This window comes from Anabas testudineus, chromosome 3 (genome assembly GCF_900324465.2).
Source record: "Anabas testudineus chromosome 3, fAnaTes1.2, whole genome shotgun sequence".
NCBI classification, from domain to species: Eukaryota; Metazoa; Chordata; class Actinopteri; order Anabantiformes; family Anabantidae; genus Anabas; species Anabas testudineus.
In genome coordinates, this window is record NC_046612.1 from 15051766 (window position 1) to 15071011 (window position 19246).

At 40.3% G+C, this 19246-nt stretch overlaps 1 protein-coding gene across 1 annotated transcript in view; it reads left to right on the forward strand.

The window, feature by feature from the left end:
• The window catches only part of neo1a (neogenin 1a), a 128859-nt gene that overhangs the window by 64194 nt on the left and 45419 nt on the right, over positions 1–19246 (forward strand). Inside the window, 3 exon segments of the mRNA XM_026378300.2 lie at positions 5184–5459; positions 6491–6641; positions 15882–16018. Coding sequence (XP_026234085.1) covers positions 5184–5459; positions 6491–6641; positions 15882–16018 — 564 coding nt within the window.

Consider the following 19246-nt stretch of genomic DNA (forward strand, 5'->3'; position numbering starts at 1 on the left):
TACCACAAACAGTTCATTCAAATTTCTTTTTGTTGTAGGATATAAAGAATTCATACTATTTTTATTAGGTAGTTCTGTCATTTAAGAACATCTCCAAAGCACCACCCAGCTTTCACAAAGATCTCTGCTCAGATTGATCTACCTTATACTCTGAAGTGCCTTTATTAAGAGTGATAACATGAGCAAGACTATGCCTTTGAGTGAGTTTTGCAATGCAATGCAAAATAAGTTTGAAAAGGTGCAAACCAAAGGAGAAATATAAATATTTGTCCAACAGGGGAGTTTCTTTTTTGGGTTTTTTGCATGTGATTGTTTTCAGCACTCGTCAGCTTCCATGGTGTTGACTTTGTTTATGCACATGTGCTTGTATGCACATTAAGAGCATTAATGTATTAATAATCACACACAATCAACGCTTTACCAACGGGAGGTGTATTGTACTCAACAACCTCTTTTATGCCCAGCAGTGCAACCCAGAAGGAATTGGCCTCTACAGGCTTTTTAATCTATTCTTTAAAGAAAACTCTGAAATTCGATGCTGTTTCCGTTCTAAGTGGATCTTCTAGTTTTCTAAAGATTCAGTCTGGCATTTGAACAACTCCGACTATGACACATACAAAACCATAAAATCTGCACAAAAGCTAATTATTAACAGAACAAGGTGTGAGATGCCTTTATAGTATCCACCAGACAGTATATTTGTAGAGCTAATAATGCTGAGCTTATGTTGACACTAATGTTGATTAAACATTAAACTTAAGTGTCAGTATCTTTAAAGTTTACTTTTGCATTTGAACAAAAGGGTTTCTGTTTAAATTGCACACGTGAGAATAAAACTACATGATATCAATACGATGTGAATACTTAACTGTTTTACTCTAACAACGTATCTCAAAGTATGTTAGCTGAAAAGCATGATATGTTGCATTAGAGAAAGCTCTTGCAAATATTCTCCCCTGAAGCCCTGAAACCTTCAATTAGGGAATTAATTATCGCTTAGGCTGCAGCCGGCCTTAAAGTGAACGAACAGAAAGGAGCATTGAACTGAATAAAGCGAAGTACATATTGTACAGAGAAAATTTACAGCAGGGTAACACATTTAGACTTTAGCCAAGCATACGCTTCTCAAAGCCCATATATCTAATAGACATTTTTGTCTTTTGTGGACTGCTTGATTACCCTGTTGCCCCCTTATTCACTCTGTGCCTCAGATTTTTACTGCCATTAATTGGATGTCTTCACACTGTTTAATTTGTTCTTCAACCAGCATCGGATCTATTACCTCATTGACTAAAATCATTGGTTCTTTTTCTCTCTCTTTCTTTCACTGTGAAATACATAAATGCACCAACAATAGTGCTGCTAATGTACTGTGTATATCTGTTCCTGGGTTGCTGTTATAGATGTTTTGAAAAGTGAATGTTAAATGGGGTGTTGGAGCTAGAAAGATTGTCATTATTGTGCTTTAAAGCAAAGAAAGGCGCTCCTTTTGGATGGCCATACACTATGAAATATCAATTCGTAGCAATCAGTGCATTCTAGGGATTATCTGACATGAAGGGCTTTAATTTACTTTTTTAGTGTACCTATTTTCCTTCAACCTGACTTGTGTACTTCAATTTCAGGTATTGATTTTTAACATTTCCCAAAATGACTTTCACTAGTCCCAAGAGAATGGGTGTGAACTTGTTGAATTCACTGAAGGAGATAGATGGAGAGCAGTAGTGGAAATAATAGCGTGACAAGAATGAGAGTCCCAATTGTGGCCGTATTACCGTCTGGTCAACTGATTCTGCTATTAAGTGTAGAAACTGGGATGTTCCCTCCTTTTGAGATTCATTTTTTTCCTCGTGATTGTTCATGACTGCAAAATGTTAAATCCTCTTTGAAGAAATGAAGGTGAACGGATTTGGACTGTTAATGTTGTACATGGATTAATCTGAATTAAATCAGGGGTTCTAGATATTCTAACTACATTCAACATTTAAGAAAATAACAAATTTGCGTGAATATGTTAAACTATGCAGATTTATCTGTGAAAACTCATGACTGGTGGTTATAATGAAACATTTCTCCCAAACGCATTCATCTTGTCAGGACTTGTCCGTTAAATATCCTTTGTATAAACAGTTATTTCATATTACCAGTCCGGGCGCATACGCACATACACAAACAAACACTTTGTCAGGCTGGAGCAAAATGAGAAGTTACAGCCCTCAGGGCCAGTTTCACTTTTTCCCTTAATTACTTAATACAGCAGTGCTTGAAAATATGTAACATCAAGCACAGTTGTATTTTTGACCAAAGGTGAAAGACAGCCATTCAGCAGTCAGTTACTTATTCAGTTGAGTCTAGAGGGAAATCCTTAAAGCCTTCTGCATATTGCATTAAGCTACTCATTGTTATTCTATACCTGATTTTAATTAAGTATAGAAGGGACCCAACTGTGTGATTTAAGTGTATGTCTGTGTATGTGCATGCATGGTTACACTCTGTTTTGTAGCTCTCTGCAGCACAATTCTTTTCTAATCTCTATTCGGTGATGGACACATTCATTCATTAGCATTCATATGATCATAAGCTCTGCTAGAAAAACGAAGTTTGGTGAATCTAACTAACCACACTTCACAAAGGAGGCATTTGCTATCGCTACTGGGTTAACTGCTTCATATTCTACAAAAATGTTGGCTGGATGCACAGTAAGATCACCGGTGGGTGTCACATTTTGCTGTAATTTATGCTGTTTGAAAATGGCTTTTCATTACCATAAAACTCTTCCCCATTCTTGCATGTTGACCACTGAGACATTATTGCTCTCTTGGAATCATTTGGCCTCATCACACTTTGCTAATAAGTGTCAAGATTGGCAGTACAGCAGTTCTGTTCAATAGATGGTGCTGAGCAAGGGTGTGGAAAATGAACCTCCCATCCAGTCGATTTAAATGGGGAATTGTGATTAATTGGAATCAATAGCGTTTGCATCGACACTCTCCACTTCCCATCTACACTGTCCTGGCACCTAATGTGCTGATGTACACTTTAGGTTGTGTGCAGAACACAAATATGTTCATGTTTGGGACATCATAACGTGAAGCCTCCCCTTCATTAATACAGGCTCTTAGGAAATGGCATCGCTACACACTGCGTGTTTGTGTGAGTTAAACTACCCACATACTCTCATTCACACACAAACACGCATTAAACCCCTTAGACACTGCAAAATGCTGAGCTCAGCCTGGAGAGGTGTAACGAGGCTGGAGGAACAAAGGATTAGTCGATTGAGAGCTGGAAACACAGCAGAGGTGATGCAGATGAGTCCGAGTGCTCACAACAATGTGAACGGAAGTTGCAAGAGGACAAGGTTCAGTCTTTGTGGAAGCACGATTCCTCGCCATGTCTCTAGATTAATTTCAGGGCTCTCTCGTGTCACCGCTTTAGGCCAAATGCCAAGTCTCAAGGCCATTACAGAAAGTTTGTCACTTTTCATTTCACATTAGTAGTTATCGAGTATACATTGACAGGCAATCTAACCAATTTAGGACACAATAATTATCATTATTATTATTAATAAAGTGTGCAAAATATGAAAGGGTGCAAATACTTTGTGAAGTCACTGTATTACCCATAATTCTCCCTTTAGCTGTACTGATTATGCACATTGCTCTATTGCTGCTAATTATAAAAAAGATCAGGTATTTGATTCGATGAAGAGGTTCAGTGACTCTAATCTAAATGATTGTTTTTTTCTATGGCTCCATGATTATAAAGCAATGATTGGCAGCTTTCATACAAATGTATCCGTATTGCCATCAGCTAAGCCCATATTAGCTAAACTATTGTGCTCACATAAAGTCAGAAAAGCACTGGGGCCAGGTTTTGGGTCCTTATCTTAAAGTGTGATTTTCCCCAGAGCCCCTCTTGGCAGGGGATTTGAAGAAGTGTCTGTAGGTGAGAGGGGAGGGAGTTGCCAAATCATCACTCAGCAAGTGTTCAGCTTCGCTTGCTGCATAAAAGCACTGTTGCAGCAGGCATGCTTGCATTCATAAATAGAAAAACACACAGAGGAACCAACCTCCTTCTTTCATTCTTGGTCACACATATTTTTATCCATTCATTTCTCTCGCACACTGACATTACCAAGGAGACAACCACAGTCAGCCCAAAAACTCAAGAGGCCCTCCATGGTAATAACACAGCATGGTGTTCCTTTTATTGTTGATGGAGTGGCCTTTTTACTTTTTAAAAACAACTTCTCCTTCTTCACTAATAAACTCAAGAATACCATTTGCTATTTACACACTGTAAGTTCTTTTTAATTGAAGTCATTGTGTGTGATTGTTTCGAAGGCAGCCCGCTAGTGTTGGTTTCAGATCAATGGTTTCAAATGCAGGAAATAATTATTTTGCATTGAGATGAAAGTCAGAGTACAGCAGCACAAACAGCCCGTGGATCCAGCCTTTTTTAATTAGTGCTGTGTGTCTGCTGCTCTGCGTGGCAAATTAACATTCACCATCGAGGATAAGTGATTATGCTGCACAACTGTGCGTGGGTGATTTTGTGTGTGTGTGTGTGTGTGTGTGTGTGCGCACGCGCGCGCTTTAGGACTTGTGTGTCCGAGAGGGTAGGTTGCTCTTGCACTCTGGAGAACCTGCTTTCCAATGCTGTTAATGTTTTCCCGCTCTAAATATTAGACCAAATACTGCATCATGTCTTGTCATAGTTGAAAATAGAGGATTGGATAACAGCTGCTCTGCTAAAGGTCCAGAATCATTTTCAAAAGAAATTCAATTTCAAGTTTGAAGAAGTTTACAGAATTTGCTATTTTCTCAAAGTCAAATCTGTCCTTAATACAATTAGTCTGAAATGGGTAGATTTTTACATTTTAAATTCAGTTGATTTCATAATTTATTTACTAAATTTAGAAAAAAAAACAATTTTCTAAAATAAAATTTTCAGTTTAGAAAGTTGCATTTCTCTGCCAGATTACATATTCATGACTAAATAAGCAACAGAAAATGATACAGGGAGAAAAAATAAGTATTATTTATCAAGTCGTGATCAAAAACTAAGACATTATCAGGCTGGATTTGGTATTGTTTAAATTCCTATTTGTTCTTTGCATATTTATGTTATTGTTAAATGTTTGTTACCCTGGTTTTTACATTCTTGTCATTCTCTTTCAGGGATGCCAAGGTTCACCAGCCAACCAGCACCAACCTCCGTACATCTTGGGGACAGTCAAGTTATGGCATGTGAGATCAACTCAGATCTAGTTCCGTTTACCAGGTGGGAGAAAGACCGTCAGCCGCTAGAGCTTAGCACCAGACTGGTCCAGCTGCCCAGCGGGGCCCTGGTGATCAGCAACGCCTCCGAAGCTGACGCTGGCCTCTATCGCTGTCTGGTGGAAAATGTGGGTTCATCCAAGTCCAGTGATGAAGGCCAGCTCCAGATACTGCCAGGTAATTTGAGGAAATAAAGTTAAACAATAAATGTTGTCCGTTTGGAATCAGGAAATTGCTTGATGTAGGATTACATAGTCCTAGGATGACGATTTGTCGGGCACTATACTTCAGTTAAAAAGCAGCCTGCTTGTTCTTACTTGTTACCTCCTTGATTACAGTGCCATTAGGTTAGAGCTTCTAGGTTATCTTAGAACCTCTTAATATAGATATAGATATATGTAGATCACTGGATCATACGGTTACAAAGGTACAAGGTGCACTCTCTGGGTTGTTCATTATCTCTAGTACTGACTGTAGTGGGAGACAGTCGAACGCCTGAAGAACTGGGAGAGCTCCCATTGGAGTTATCAGTGATGCTGTGGTGACTCAGTTGTTGCTCAAAAAGGGAGCTGAATTCCAGACTGGCAGTGTTTCTTTGCACCCCTCTACAAGTTTTATTTGTCTGAGCTGTTAAGCACCAGGCTCCTGGTGGCACAGAGAAGATATTAGAGGTCATAAATCAGATCTCAAAAAGACAGCAAAGGTCAGCAAAGTCTTTATCACAGTATGTGTAGTCAAGTGACAAAAAGAAGTCACCATAAATCAGCTTGAGAATAATGTAACTTTGGTGTTTGGAGGAAAGATATTCAACACAAATTCATTCATATATGTTTTTGTAATTAAAATCCTGTTGATTATTTTAAAAAACGTTTCCATTGTTACTGCGTACCCTGTGTGTTGGTGTCACACGTCCTGCTGGTTGTTGCAGGCAGCTTGTTGCAGCTGGAATTATGTGGGATCACTTTGAACTCCTTAAGAGCTGAGACTTGCTGTCTCAGCTGTCTCAGACGTCATCATGGACATTATTCATCTGACCATGCTTGGTTTGAGGGTTTGGGTGTCAGAAACAACTGCTCCTCATACGCGACTTCCTTTGAAGTTCTCAAGACAGATGGCCCCCGTTAACGTAGGAGGCTGCTGCTCTGCTTCACTTACTCACCTCAGCCTTAACCTCTGTCTTAACCCTGACCTTTCTTCTCCCATCTAAGAAACTGGAGAAGAGAGGAAGCTGGAGTTCCTGGTGCAGCCTGGGCCTGTAACCAAGGTGGTGGGCACCAGCGTGCTGCTGCCCTGCGTGGTCACTGGTTACCCTGCACCGCACGTCCGTTGGATGTTTGGAGACAAGCTGCTAGAAGAAAGGTAAGAATATAGAGTCTGGCTGGAAGTTTGCTTTACTATACCTGTTTGAACCATTTTAGCAATAAAATATATTTAATTTTTTCTGCCCTTACTCATGTAGAAACTTGTGTGCTCTTCCTTTTTAAAACCCACCTTTCAAAAGCACCTGCCCATATCAAAGTCTCCAGTAGTTACTCTGAAGTCATTCACTGCTGTGCTGAAAGTCCTGTTGCTCACACATTTCTAACATTTTGAAAAGCAGCACAGATTGTAATGTACTGCTTCTTTTTTACCTGGTGCCTCTTGCCTTCAAAAGCGAACCTGTTTGTCCTGGCGCTTGGTTCCCAAGTTGTTAATGCTTTTCTGCCACTGCTACCCAGAGAGCCCTGGGGGGAGATCACTGGACGTGCCTACAGAGCCACTACAGCCAGGACTTGAGGCTACAGGGTTGCCAGCTGAGGGGAAGTTCACAAATTAAGAGCCAAGAGACAGTGTCACAGCGCCTGTGCTCTCACTCCTCTGGCTCTCATTAGCTCAGCCAGAGCGGCTTAAATCCCTCAGAAAGAATTACAGTGGACATGGGAAGTTTGATTCTCCCCAATTAAGAAAGCACTTTGTTTACCTTACCCCTCTTTAGGACTCCTGTAGGATAAGAACTTTGCAACTTCTGGGTCAACAGAAATAGCTGAAGTAGGGCCCATTCATCTAAATCCACTTTAGAATGGGATTTCTGTCTTCAGTGAAATTAAATGTTAGGTCATCACATTGGTAACTACAAGGCTCCAGTGTGGTGTGAGCTAGAATATCATTAGACTTTCCAACATTTCGTTCTCAGCACAGCACTGTGTCTCAAGTTAAATGTCTTTAACACCTATGGAATTGTATGTGAATACCTCTGACCTCCAGTGGGAGCTGGCTGAAAAGGTACTTATTAATGTACCTTGTATCAATTATAACACACTATGCAGTGTGCATACTTGCCTCTCTGGGGTGTCTCCATTGGTAATTAGCAAGCATACGCTGAACAACCAGGGAACTCTTTGCGATATTGAAGTGGACCCCATGCTTCTGCCTTCGGAGAATAAATGGATTGTGTGGCGAATACATTACCACTGTTCTTTTGATTTTAATACGACATTGACAATTAAAAAAGAATAGCTTTCTTTTGGAGCTTTCTTTTTTTCATGAGAGTCTCCTGTCCCTCGCAGGCATTACATGAGAGATAGAAGAGCTGCTGTCAATTAAAAATTGGTGTGGCATGCAGTGTAGGGGTATCCGCAAAGAGTGTAATTGGTCTTTGGAGCACAAATAGGGCCTTGAAAGTGTCAGTGCAGAAACAGACATGAGATGAAAGTTTATGAAGATGCTGTATGCCAGAACTATCAATTGAAGGCAGTGACTCATTGACAGCAAGGATTACCATATTAAACTTCTGCTGTTGATGCACAAATAATGCAGAGTGCAACATGAACTGATGTATGGTAGTTTTAGAAATAGTGATTCTTGGATGTCTAATCCTCCCTAGTAATTCTTTGTTAGTTTTTTTCTAGCTGACTGACTCCTCAGAAGTACTTTAGGATCATTTTTAAGACAGCTGAATCCCTTAAAAGACTTTTAAAAACAGGCCATATAAAAGATTTCTGCCATAAGTTGGATTTCTGTCGCTAGTCTTTGAAGAATCTCATTAGTATGTTATTCATAACCTGTCAGACGACAGAGATTGCTGGGTTTTTTTGTATCACCTGTCCATATTGCCATGTAGCACTTAATGGCTGCTATAAAATTCTTTCATGTTTGTGATGACAGATGGGGATGGAGCAGGATCTGAAATGCAAATTTAGAACAGGTGGTTGTCTAACTCTCCGTGGTTGAGAACTTAATTTTTCTCTGCTGAGTTACTGTATCTGTTAATTGTCCAGTATTCTAGGATCATCCTATACAGTGATGGTTTGTGAGACTGCCACTTGATTTGGCAATTATAGTTGCACATCATACCAGTTTATATGACCTTGCCAATTCCCTATTGTCATATAAATCTAGAAATCTGTAAGGTACAAGTTTGGGAAGGAGCTATAAACCAACATAATTTTGCTTTTGCTATGTTTTCAGCTTCTCTCACAAGAGTGCATGAGTGTGCCCACACTATTACGGTTGTCTTCTTCTATGACTCTTTACACAAGATTAAAAACTAGCAGTTGTCGAGCCTAAGACACGCTGTCTGCTCTACATTTGCTGGTCTAGACAGTCATCCCGTTGATATTGTATGGACTAAATCACTGCATTTGATCCTAAGCCAATGATTTGTAATGCTAGAAATTAATAATGGTTTTTCATAAACCTAAATATAGTATTTTTATAGAGGAGTATGGGATTCCTACCTCTGAGACTGTTCTCCCACATGCTGTATCGTCTTTCATTTGAATGAAAAGACTGACATATCTAGTACCTATGACACTATAGCTTATTCTGCTGAAACACTCTGTTTATTCATTTACCAGTGTCCTGATCCTAGTCTCAAATTCATTTAGACTTGGAGTAAGTCTATTGCCAAGGACACCAAGCTCACCATTTATTCTGTTAGAGCTCAGCAACAACACTTGGAGCTTTGCAGTCAACATTTTGAAAATACATTCATAGCAAATGCCCTGTGTGTCATCGATTGCATCCCTAGGTGCTTGGAAGCACAGAGAAATATGCCGTTGGATTTCTTACACATACTGGTCCTTATAACACTCACGAGGACAGCCATCTTTTGTTCTTGGGAGTATCACTCTTTCACCTAATAGAATCCCCCAGCAGTCAATAAAATGGATGAATTATGCATGTCGGCCAGCAACAGGGAATTGACAGAGCATGTAAATCAACCCCCTTCCAAAGTCTCCAACCCATCCATCTTCTCTCCTCCTTGTCTTCTTGCCTTCATTTAAATATGATTGTGTATATTGCATTTACTTGTGTATAAAGAGAGATGCATGGTGTGGGAAATTTGTTTGCAATTGGACTATTATTGGACTGCAGTGTAACCCTTTTACATACACATTATTTTATTCACTTGGCTGGGCGAGAGAAGAAAATGAATACACACACACGTATAAATGCATAGGTTCCATGGGAAATCTTCATTTTTAGTGAGTTAGCCTGGGAACCCACAGTGACATGACAGAAATCGAAATGGCTTTTTACCCTGATGCCCATAGTATATGACTGTTTAACAACAGAAGCTCAGCATGATATTGGTGTTAGTTAAATTTTTAGAGAACTCTATATCATCATCTAATTAAGTCCAAATGATAAAACCCTTTACACAGCTTTGAAAATCCCACCTCCAAGACAGCCCTGGTTAATTTGACAATACCTGCGGTTACCGGTGTGAATATTTTGAAGAGTTTGATAGCTCTGGCAATAGTGCATGCACACATAATCCGAGTGATCGTACTGAAATACAGCTTGGCTTAGCAAAAGCCATTGCCATTTACATTTTCACTGAAGATAACAATCCTTTAAATGCAATCTATAATTGTCTGTATGTTTGTTCTATACCTCATTTCAGATTTTTGTAATTATAAGACTTTCCGCAGCATTCTCCTGTTTACATGTTGTTTTTAAACAGCACACTGAATGGGTAATGCAGTAAAAATGTGTGCAGCACTATCAAACGTTTCAACTATCAAAGAAGTCCCTTAAATTATGGACTGACCGACCACTGTATTATGTAAATGTTTAATCAGCGTGATGCTGAAGGTATGTGGACATGGTCAAGACGATCTGCTGAAGTATAAAACAAACTGTCAGAATAGGGATTAAAGGTGCCAGATATGCTGGTCTGAGTATTTCAGAAACTGCTGATCTACTGGGATTTTTATATACAACCGTATCTAAGATTTACAGAAAATTGTCTGAAAAAGAGAAATTTTCCAGTGAGAGGCAGTTCTTTGGTTCAGACTGATAGAAAGGCCACAGTAACTCAAATATCTAGTTGTTACAACTGAGGTATGCAGGATAGCATGCAAACAAATACACATCAAACCTTGGGGCATGTAAGCAGCCTTAGAAGACCACACTGGATACCAATCCGGTCAGCTAAGAACAGGAAACATCAATGCACCAATTTGCATACGTTCAATAAATTTGACAAAATTTCACATCTAATGAGTCAGTTTCTGCTGTGACATTCAGATGTTGGGCTCAGAATTTGGCATAAACAACACAATATCTTGGATCTGTCCTGTCTTGTATCAGTGGTTCCGGCTGGTGGTGGTAGTGTAATGGTGTGGGGGATATCAAACACCAACTGAGAAGGGTTTAAATACCACAGCCTACTTGAGCATTGTTGCTGATCATGTCCATGCTTTTAGCATAGCTACTCCCAGCAGGGGAACGCACCATCTCACAAAGCTAAGATCTAATGAGTCCAGTGTACTTAAACTGTCACCAGATCTCAGTTCAATAGAACATATTTAGGATGTGGTGGAAGAGTGATGCTGTTATCAAAATCTCTGTTTCCACCAGTATGTTGTATCTACGCCACAAAGAATTAAAGAACTGAATTAAATGATTAAGTTCTGGTATGTATAGTCACTTTAACTCCTCTTGGCCCTTTGACAGATGTTGTCATTTGCCGTAGATATCTATTGCCCCACGTTCTCTCTGGTGCACAGGAAGCCCATATGATTAGAGTTCTGCTGAGGTGCTAAAATTTCTTCGGCCATCGTGAAATGATAGATGGCAGCAGAGTGGGCTAAGGAAATGGAGTGGCTTTGCTGGTGTGTGGGGAAGAGAAAACAAGACAAGCAACATGGTTTTCTGGCAGTGTAGGGTGGGAGGTCTTGTTTTATGGATGTCCCTCAGTCTCCAGCACATCACAAACACACACACACACACAATCTCACTGGCTCTCTTCAAAGTATGCTTCCTGTCATAGTTTCTCTTGTACTTTGTTGCATTCTAGTGTATTATTCAGAGAGGCCAGTGAATTCATCTACATGCAGTGACAGTTTTTGTTTATTCTAAAACATCTATAGAAAACCTGTAGATGCACATACTGTAAATAAGCCTTAAAAGCTAAAACTGTGCAGCTTCATAGACCTGATGATTCACTGCTAGCCTGGATCTGCACATTGTCTCAGTTTACCTGCAGCTCATTACTAGGGCTCTTTCCCAGACATTAAGTGGCTATATGTCCTATTCAGAGACTTTAAAACCTTTAGGAGTACTGTAGTTTTGTAAACCTGGTATAGCATGGGGCACACTGGCTTCAGCTTATTTTAACCATCCCAGAAGGGCCAATCTAAAAGTATATTATGAGTTATAGGCTGCAGGCATCCTTGTAATATTCGCTAATCAAACAATCAGTTTATTCTTGGGGACCCTGGTAGGAGGTGGGGGTAAGTAAAGTCAGGTATTTAAGACAAATTGTTATTGTCACAAAGTTCCTGCAGCTTTCCATTATGAGCCAGAGGAAAACTAAAACATTTTCATGGCTGAGTCGCTTGAGAAGTCCCAGCCTGGACTGCTCCACATTCATTTTTAATCGTTTATTCATTCATTTATTTGCCTTTTTAGTCTGGTTTCTCTCCTCTCTCCTCACAGTATGCCTCTCCATATAGTTCATATGGGAACAGAAACACAGACTGAAAAAATGTATTTTGGAAGCAGGACAAATCTTTCCATTCCCATCCCTGCACCCTTAGCTGAAAATGAAATCCCAGCCCTTTCTTCACACCTTGAGCAAGATTAAAATTCATGGAACTGTTATGATTATGTTCTGGTCAAAAAAAAAAGGGGAGGGGGGGGGGGGGGTTCAATTTGCGTTTACTTTGAACCACAACACCTCCTCAACAGTACAGTAGTTAACATTCATTCATTCACATTCAAGGTCCATGGCAGTGAGGGGAGAGCGAGAGATGGTTTGAGATGCTGAATGGAAAGTAGAAAGTGAAAATAAATTTGATCTGAACACACGAAAATAATGAGAAAAGAGGGGCCAAGAAAAAAAATCTCCATAGTAAAGTTTAGAGATTGCCACTCTATCCATTATTAATGAATCAGCCTTTTTTGTTGTGACAGTTGTGATTCTACCTGTCTCCTCCTTGAGCTGCAGATAGCATGACCCATGCCCAACCACTGTCAGAGCACCACTGAGTCTGTGACAGTGTACTGCACTGCTTTCATCAACACACACAGGTCTTCAATGAGCTGCAGCTTCCCCGCACTCAGGTGTACCGACCCTGCCACCGTCGTGTGTTACAGAAGGCTTAGTCACCATTCACACACACACCGAATGTGTCCTTTTCCTCCACAAACCCTTCTCTGGTGTCCCCTGGCTGCCACTGCCTTCAAAACTGAATGGCAGAACAGAGGAAAAGATTGTGCTGGAGACCTCTGCTTGTTGACAGGACATTCTCAACGCATTTCTGGGCCAGTTGCACAGTAGAGAGGAGCAGCAGGAGGATGTTGTTGTTGAAACTGAGTGATACTGTATTCTTTACTTGCTGGTACTTTCGTGCGTATGCATGTGCACTACCTAAATGTGACAGTGGAGATATCAAAGCAGTTTGACAGCTCTTTGTAGGTGAGTATGAGTAGTTTGGTTTTAATTAGCAGTGTTCTTCACCTGATGGCATATCCTTACAGCTGCTGCAGCTTCCTTCAAATGACCACAGTGTGCAGAGAGAGAGAGCGTCTCAAGCCAGTTTACGTCATCTCACTCTCTTGTGGTTAATAAACACTAATGCATTTTTTGTTCCACGGAGCACTTTCACTGCTTCAGTTAGTTAGTTTAGCTAAAGCTACGACTGTCTTACTCTGAACAGCATGAGAATTTGCCTGGTGTTTTCCTGTGTGCTCTACGTTCCTCTTTCAAGTACACGAAGAAGCTGTCAGAGCTCTTTATGCTGCATGCGGCGCCAAGGGCCGAAAGAGTCTGAATAGTTGTCCTGGTGAGGCGAACTGCAGGAATGCCTGGCACAATGAACTCACTCACATCTTCCAGAGGAATTTTTTCATTGAGCAGGGATCTGACATGCAGAGCCTCCCAACAGGATCAGCCATACTCTCTAATGTGCTCAGAGAAGCAATCAATGTCCAGTTAGGTATCTGGCATTTCTCCACCCTCAGAACCAAAAGAGAAGCTGTGTTCATGTTACACCTTTCCCTACCTTGAAGACCCACGGTGTTCTTTGCCAGGTTTATTTTTTTCTACATTGTCAAATGTACCGCTGTCAGGAAAAAAACAGCGTGCTGTTTATGCCACACTAAAAACCACATTAGAGATTAACGTGTCAGTCTGAACAGGTCTACAAGGCCCTTCTGACCTGACTTCATGACCACGATCCTGGCCTGGAGCGGGGTCTCGGTCTCCTACTGCTCAGAGTTGTTACAAAAGAGAGAGCGTTGTCAGTATTACTGTGATGATTATAGAATTAAGAAGTTAATGAATCAATGAATCAGTAAAATTTGGAAGTACAGTTTCAGGTGTGGGTCATGGCCTTAACCTATCATAACAACCTGATGTTGAACGTTGTCGTTGTATTTAAATCTTTGACCAGTATATTTTCTAATCTCTATCTAATTGTTCGGGCGATCGAGTCCTAATCTGGTGTAGAACAGATTTCCCATGTGACCTGAAACTGCAGCTGTTGAAACTGTTAAATAATTGTTGATTAATAGTGTATTTAATCCCTGGTGTAACTATGATGTCATTTTGGTGACAGCAGGTGGAGCGCCACTTGAATGCTCCACTCCAGCACAGACAGACGGGCAGATGGAACAAAAGCCGGTGCTGCCAAAATCCACGACTAGTCGGGGGGAGAGAGAAAAATGAGCTTGAGTGGAAGCTCTAGCTAGTCAGCAGTTTGTTTAAAACGAAATCAACCTTCAGCGTAGGGTTGTTTTTCCTCAGTCCACTCTTTACCTCTGCATGTTTCCCCACTTCTCTTCGAAAAACCATTATGCACTGATCTTGCTCTGCTCAGTTGCTTTTTGCTTGCTGTGGCCCTCTTTGTTTTGTTTTTTTATCTCATTCAGGTGACCCACTGCTCCTACCCTTCTCCCGCCTCTCTGTTCCTCTCTTTCTGAATGCAGCATTCCCCTCTGTGTGCTATTGATTTTTATTTTCTTTCCTCTCAGCCTCCTCCTACTCCTGTGCTCCAGCGGTTGTTGAATCAAGCCAGAGCTTGGCCACAGGCTGCTTTCCCCTGGGCCTATTGGGAAAATCAAAGTTGGGACTGTTTAAAATGGAGGAGGCTCGCTGGTTCAGAGCGAGGCTATTCAAATAGATGTGTGGTTATATTAGGACTGGGTGTAAATAGTTCAGAACATGGAATATTTATGTTTTCTTTCTCTCAAATGTCTAATAAGTTACCCTTCAGTCATCTAGTGTTAACACTTTGCTGCATGTAAATGTAAACTGAAAATAAACTGTGAACACATCTGTTTTTCAGTAGCCTTATGATCATTTTTATTTGATTATTTCAGATGTTCTTTAACTCAGATTCACTTCTCCTTGAGATTAGATTGTTGTTATTCTGTAAATGTCATCCCAGTTAATTAAACGCTCGTGAAAGAAAATGAAAGCAACTGTTAAGGCAAAGTTATAGCTTCAATAGAATCAATAATCTGATGTATGGTCTAAACTGGTGCCTATAAATAAAATATATGTTCCTACCTACATAGACCTTGTGAAATAGCTCTTTTAAAAAACTCTGGATTCCACTACAAGCTCACTAAATATCAGGTTTTATTCTATTCTAATGCTACTTACATTACCAGATGTCCAAATCCAGATGGCTTATAAATAATAATTGATGAGAGAAAATACTAATTGCATTCTTTGCAGGGCAGCTCCTCTGCTTTTAGCATATTTTTACTTATTCAGAGTTTTTAAGAGGTGACAGAGCAAAATAAGCAATGAAGAGATGTGGAGTCAAACTCAGGTCAGTAGGAGAACATGGAGCTCCAGAGGCTGCAACCTTTACCACTCAGCAGTCTGAATAAGTACTGAAGGAGGGAAATGTGCCATAATAACATTATACATATTTTACAAGTCTGCTTAAAACATGGCACTGCGGCTTTATTCCGGCTCTGTCCAGATGCTGTTAAAGGATCAGCAGTGTTAGAGCTCCTTCATGTGATGTAGACAGAGTTACATGTATCAAATCTCCAAACAAACATTGTTTTCTTTTGTTAAATTAGTCCTAGAATTCACAGTTCATTCACTTACATTTTCTTTCTTCTGCTTCTTCATCGTCTTTCTCGATCCAGTGAGGGCCGTGTGGAGATTCTGGGAGGAGGCAGTCTCCAGATCTTCAATCTCACTGAAGAGGATGCTGGCACCTACACCTGTGTGGCGGACAACTCTAATGCTACCATTGAAACCCAGACCCAACTCACAGTACAAGGTACTTTTATCAACCCCGTCATCTATTATCTGTTGTAGGATCAGATTCACAACGTAGCATATGCAGTGTAAACAATTTACACAAGCATAAAACCTATTTGTAAAAATATATTTGCCACTACGATACCTACAGTAAATTGGAAACAAAATGACAGTATAGGTGAAAATTAAGGCCCAAATTGGGGATAAGTGAGGATGCATTAGCTTATGAGGAGAGCGTAGTGGAGGGGGACACTTAATCTCAGACTGCGTTTGCAAACCACCAAAAACCAGTCTAATTTCAGCTGATTATGTTTGGAAATGTGCTTATTAAATGCAGTGTGGGCCCATATCCCAAACCTGAAACAAAGCAGAAATGAACAAGATGTGCTACTTGCATGCACATTTTTTAGGTGCACAAAAGTTAATGAGGCTGTGGTTATAGGCAGATCTATGGAGGTGTGCTGCGCACCGTGAAAAAAGTGAGATATACAGTAGACTGTGTTGTCAGCAGCTAAATGGACAGACAATGTGTGCGGTGTTCGCCACTGCAGTGAAAACAAAGCTTGTTATTGGTGCGTTAGTTTTACTCCCCACATAGTAACACTACAGCAGCACTACACAAACAACTGTTTCTATAGTGTTACATCTTTAATTTAAAGCAAATGGTGTTTGTTCTTCTCATCATTGTTAGGGTTAGTTCTGTAAAGAAACAGCTTGTGCTGTCGTTTTTAACACTCAGTCGGCGTTGATAAGCACATTTGAAATCTCGACATTTTGGATTTGGATTTTTTTTTTTTTGTATTGATTATCACTCTTTCAGAAGCAACAGCTGCTATTTTCTGACTGAAAACCAACTAATCTTCACTTTCTAAGTCCCACTTGACAGTAGCATCCTTGTTTGCACAGGGCCGGTCTATAATAAATACAGTCCTGGTGCAAAATGCAAACATTAAGATAGTAAAGATAGTAAAACATATAAACTTGAAGCAAAAAGGCTACAAGTACCTTGACTAAGCACTCTGAAAAAGGATTAAACTGTTACTGAATAGTTCTTTCTTTCTCCTAGTGTCATTAAACACTGTATCTGACACAACATGCACCTTTTGTTAATGATGGTTCAGGCCTATCATTAATTATAAGTTTAACAAAACACATAAATATATCATTTACATGTATAAATGTTTCATCATTGTTTATTTCCCATTTTGTGAAAAAATATCTACTTTGCTTAGTTTAAATCCTTTCAGTAAATAAAAATCTGTCTGATGTCATCAACACAGTGGTTGGTCCAGTAGTAAATGTAAATAACCAATAATAAAAGTAAGTTCTGCTGATTTAAGTGAACTCACTGGACTGGATCCAATGATCCGCTCTCATGTTCTGCACCTGAACACACCTGTCTCTCGGGTGTTTGTATGTTTTTCCCAAGTCAAGTAAGCCAGTCACAGTATTTGATGCGAAGCAACTTTAGAGTGAGGAAACACCCCGAGGCTCATTCTCGGGTTCATTGCATTTCACACGCAGCCGTCATCACCCATACGGCCCCCTTTAATCATTTGCTGTCGCTCACTGTGATTAAAGGAGACAGTAATGTAAAATCACATCAGCTCACAGGAAGACATCTGACTTCACTCATTTTCTGTCCTAAACTTTGTCTATCGAATTCTCTCTCATATCCTTCATATGTCTGACACGACCTCTGCCAGCCTACACGTCCCACGTGACAAGATGGATTGACCTCTGAAATATTTTTGAAAGACATTATAGTAATACAATAACATTGTTTGTCGCTATGTTTCGGACTCACAGAGCTAATTGCATTTGCTTTGTCCACACTCATGAAGAAACCAGATTGTGGCATTGATTTGCTCCGCTGACAAGGGAAGTGACACTTGAAGGGTCAATTGATTCCTTCAAGAAGTAGTAACACTTTAAAAGATACTCATAGAAATCAATGTGGTATGAATCTATACCAACATCAAAACACATTTTCCTATGACGGAGTCCTTCTAAAACACCTTAGGGTCTCCTTTGCTGCTGTAACCAGGAGAAATTGTGCATTTACAACTAGTGGCTCTTCATAAACCCCGGACAGTTTGTGCAGAGAAAGAGATGCAGAAAGCCTGCTTGGGAGTTGATGTGGTAAAACACTGCTCGGTAACGCCTGGAGAAAGCTTGAGGGTTTGTGATGCACCTGGTGCTTACCTGTGGGAGGAGAGATGCATGAGGGCTGCAGCAGGTGTGTGCACACACACACAACTGTGCATACAGAATAATGGCACACGAGCTCAGAGTGCCAGTGAGACAGCGGATTAAAGCAACAACCAAATCTTTAACGAAGTTAATGGACACTTGTGTTTTTACCACAGTGGAAATCTTTCTGCGAGTCTGTGTGGCGATCAGTGTGACTTTGCTGCGACTTCTCAGCCTCTATTAGAGGCAGCATAGATGATAAATTAGGCCAGAGGAGACGGCAGCTTTTGATTATGCTCTCGTCTGACAGGAGAACCTCCCAGACCCGGACTCTGTACGTGTGTTTGCAAGACAGAAATAGTTTCTCCACAAACATGTATGTTTTTAGTTTTACGGGGCTCCGGGGCAGTTGAACCTCATCTATCATGGCCTCCTGCTATCGTATCATGAACTTAATTGTTCTTTCCGTGTGCTGCACTCACATCCAGGAAATCCCTGCCCTCTGTAAAAGTTTCATGTCTTTACTAGACTAGACTAAATTTACAACCACAGACAGCAGGAGTGCTTTTACCTTGATATAGAAATACACAAAAATAGACATAACCATAAACAGACTAACTTCCACTTCACCGTCTTTACTCTTTTGTAGCACAAGAATTGTAGGAAGGAACGTAAGCTGCAGAGGTATTGTCACATCTACAGACGTGCAGGTGACTGCAACTTACCAAAAGCCAAAGCATGTGCAGCGTATATTGACATATCTGTTGGGGGATTTTCTTTGAACTGTGCTCAAATATTTTTTCCAGCTAGTTACAGGAATAGTTTTTGGTAAGTGCATGGGAGAAACAGATGAATTTGATAAGATAGGATGGATATTTTGGTGTGCTTTTACTAAGCTGCTCTCCATATTTCTTCTCTCCACCAGTGTTACACAGCGGAAACTTTCCGTTTAGCTATTAAAAGAATAGTAATTTGATAAGCAACAGCACTCTGAGCCACACACCTTTTCCCTTTCCCGTATGGGGTATTATCTCAAGCAGTAGGGTTAGAGGTT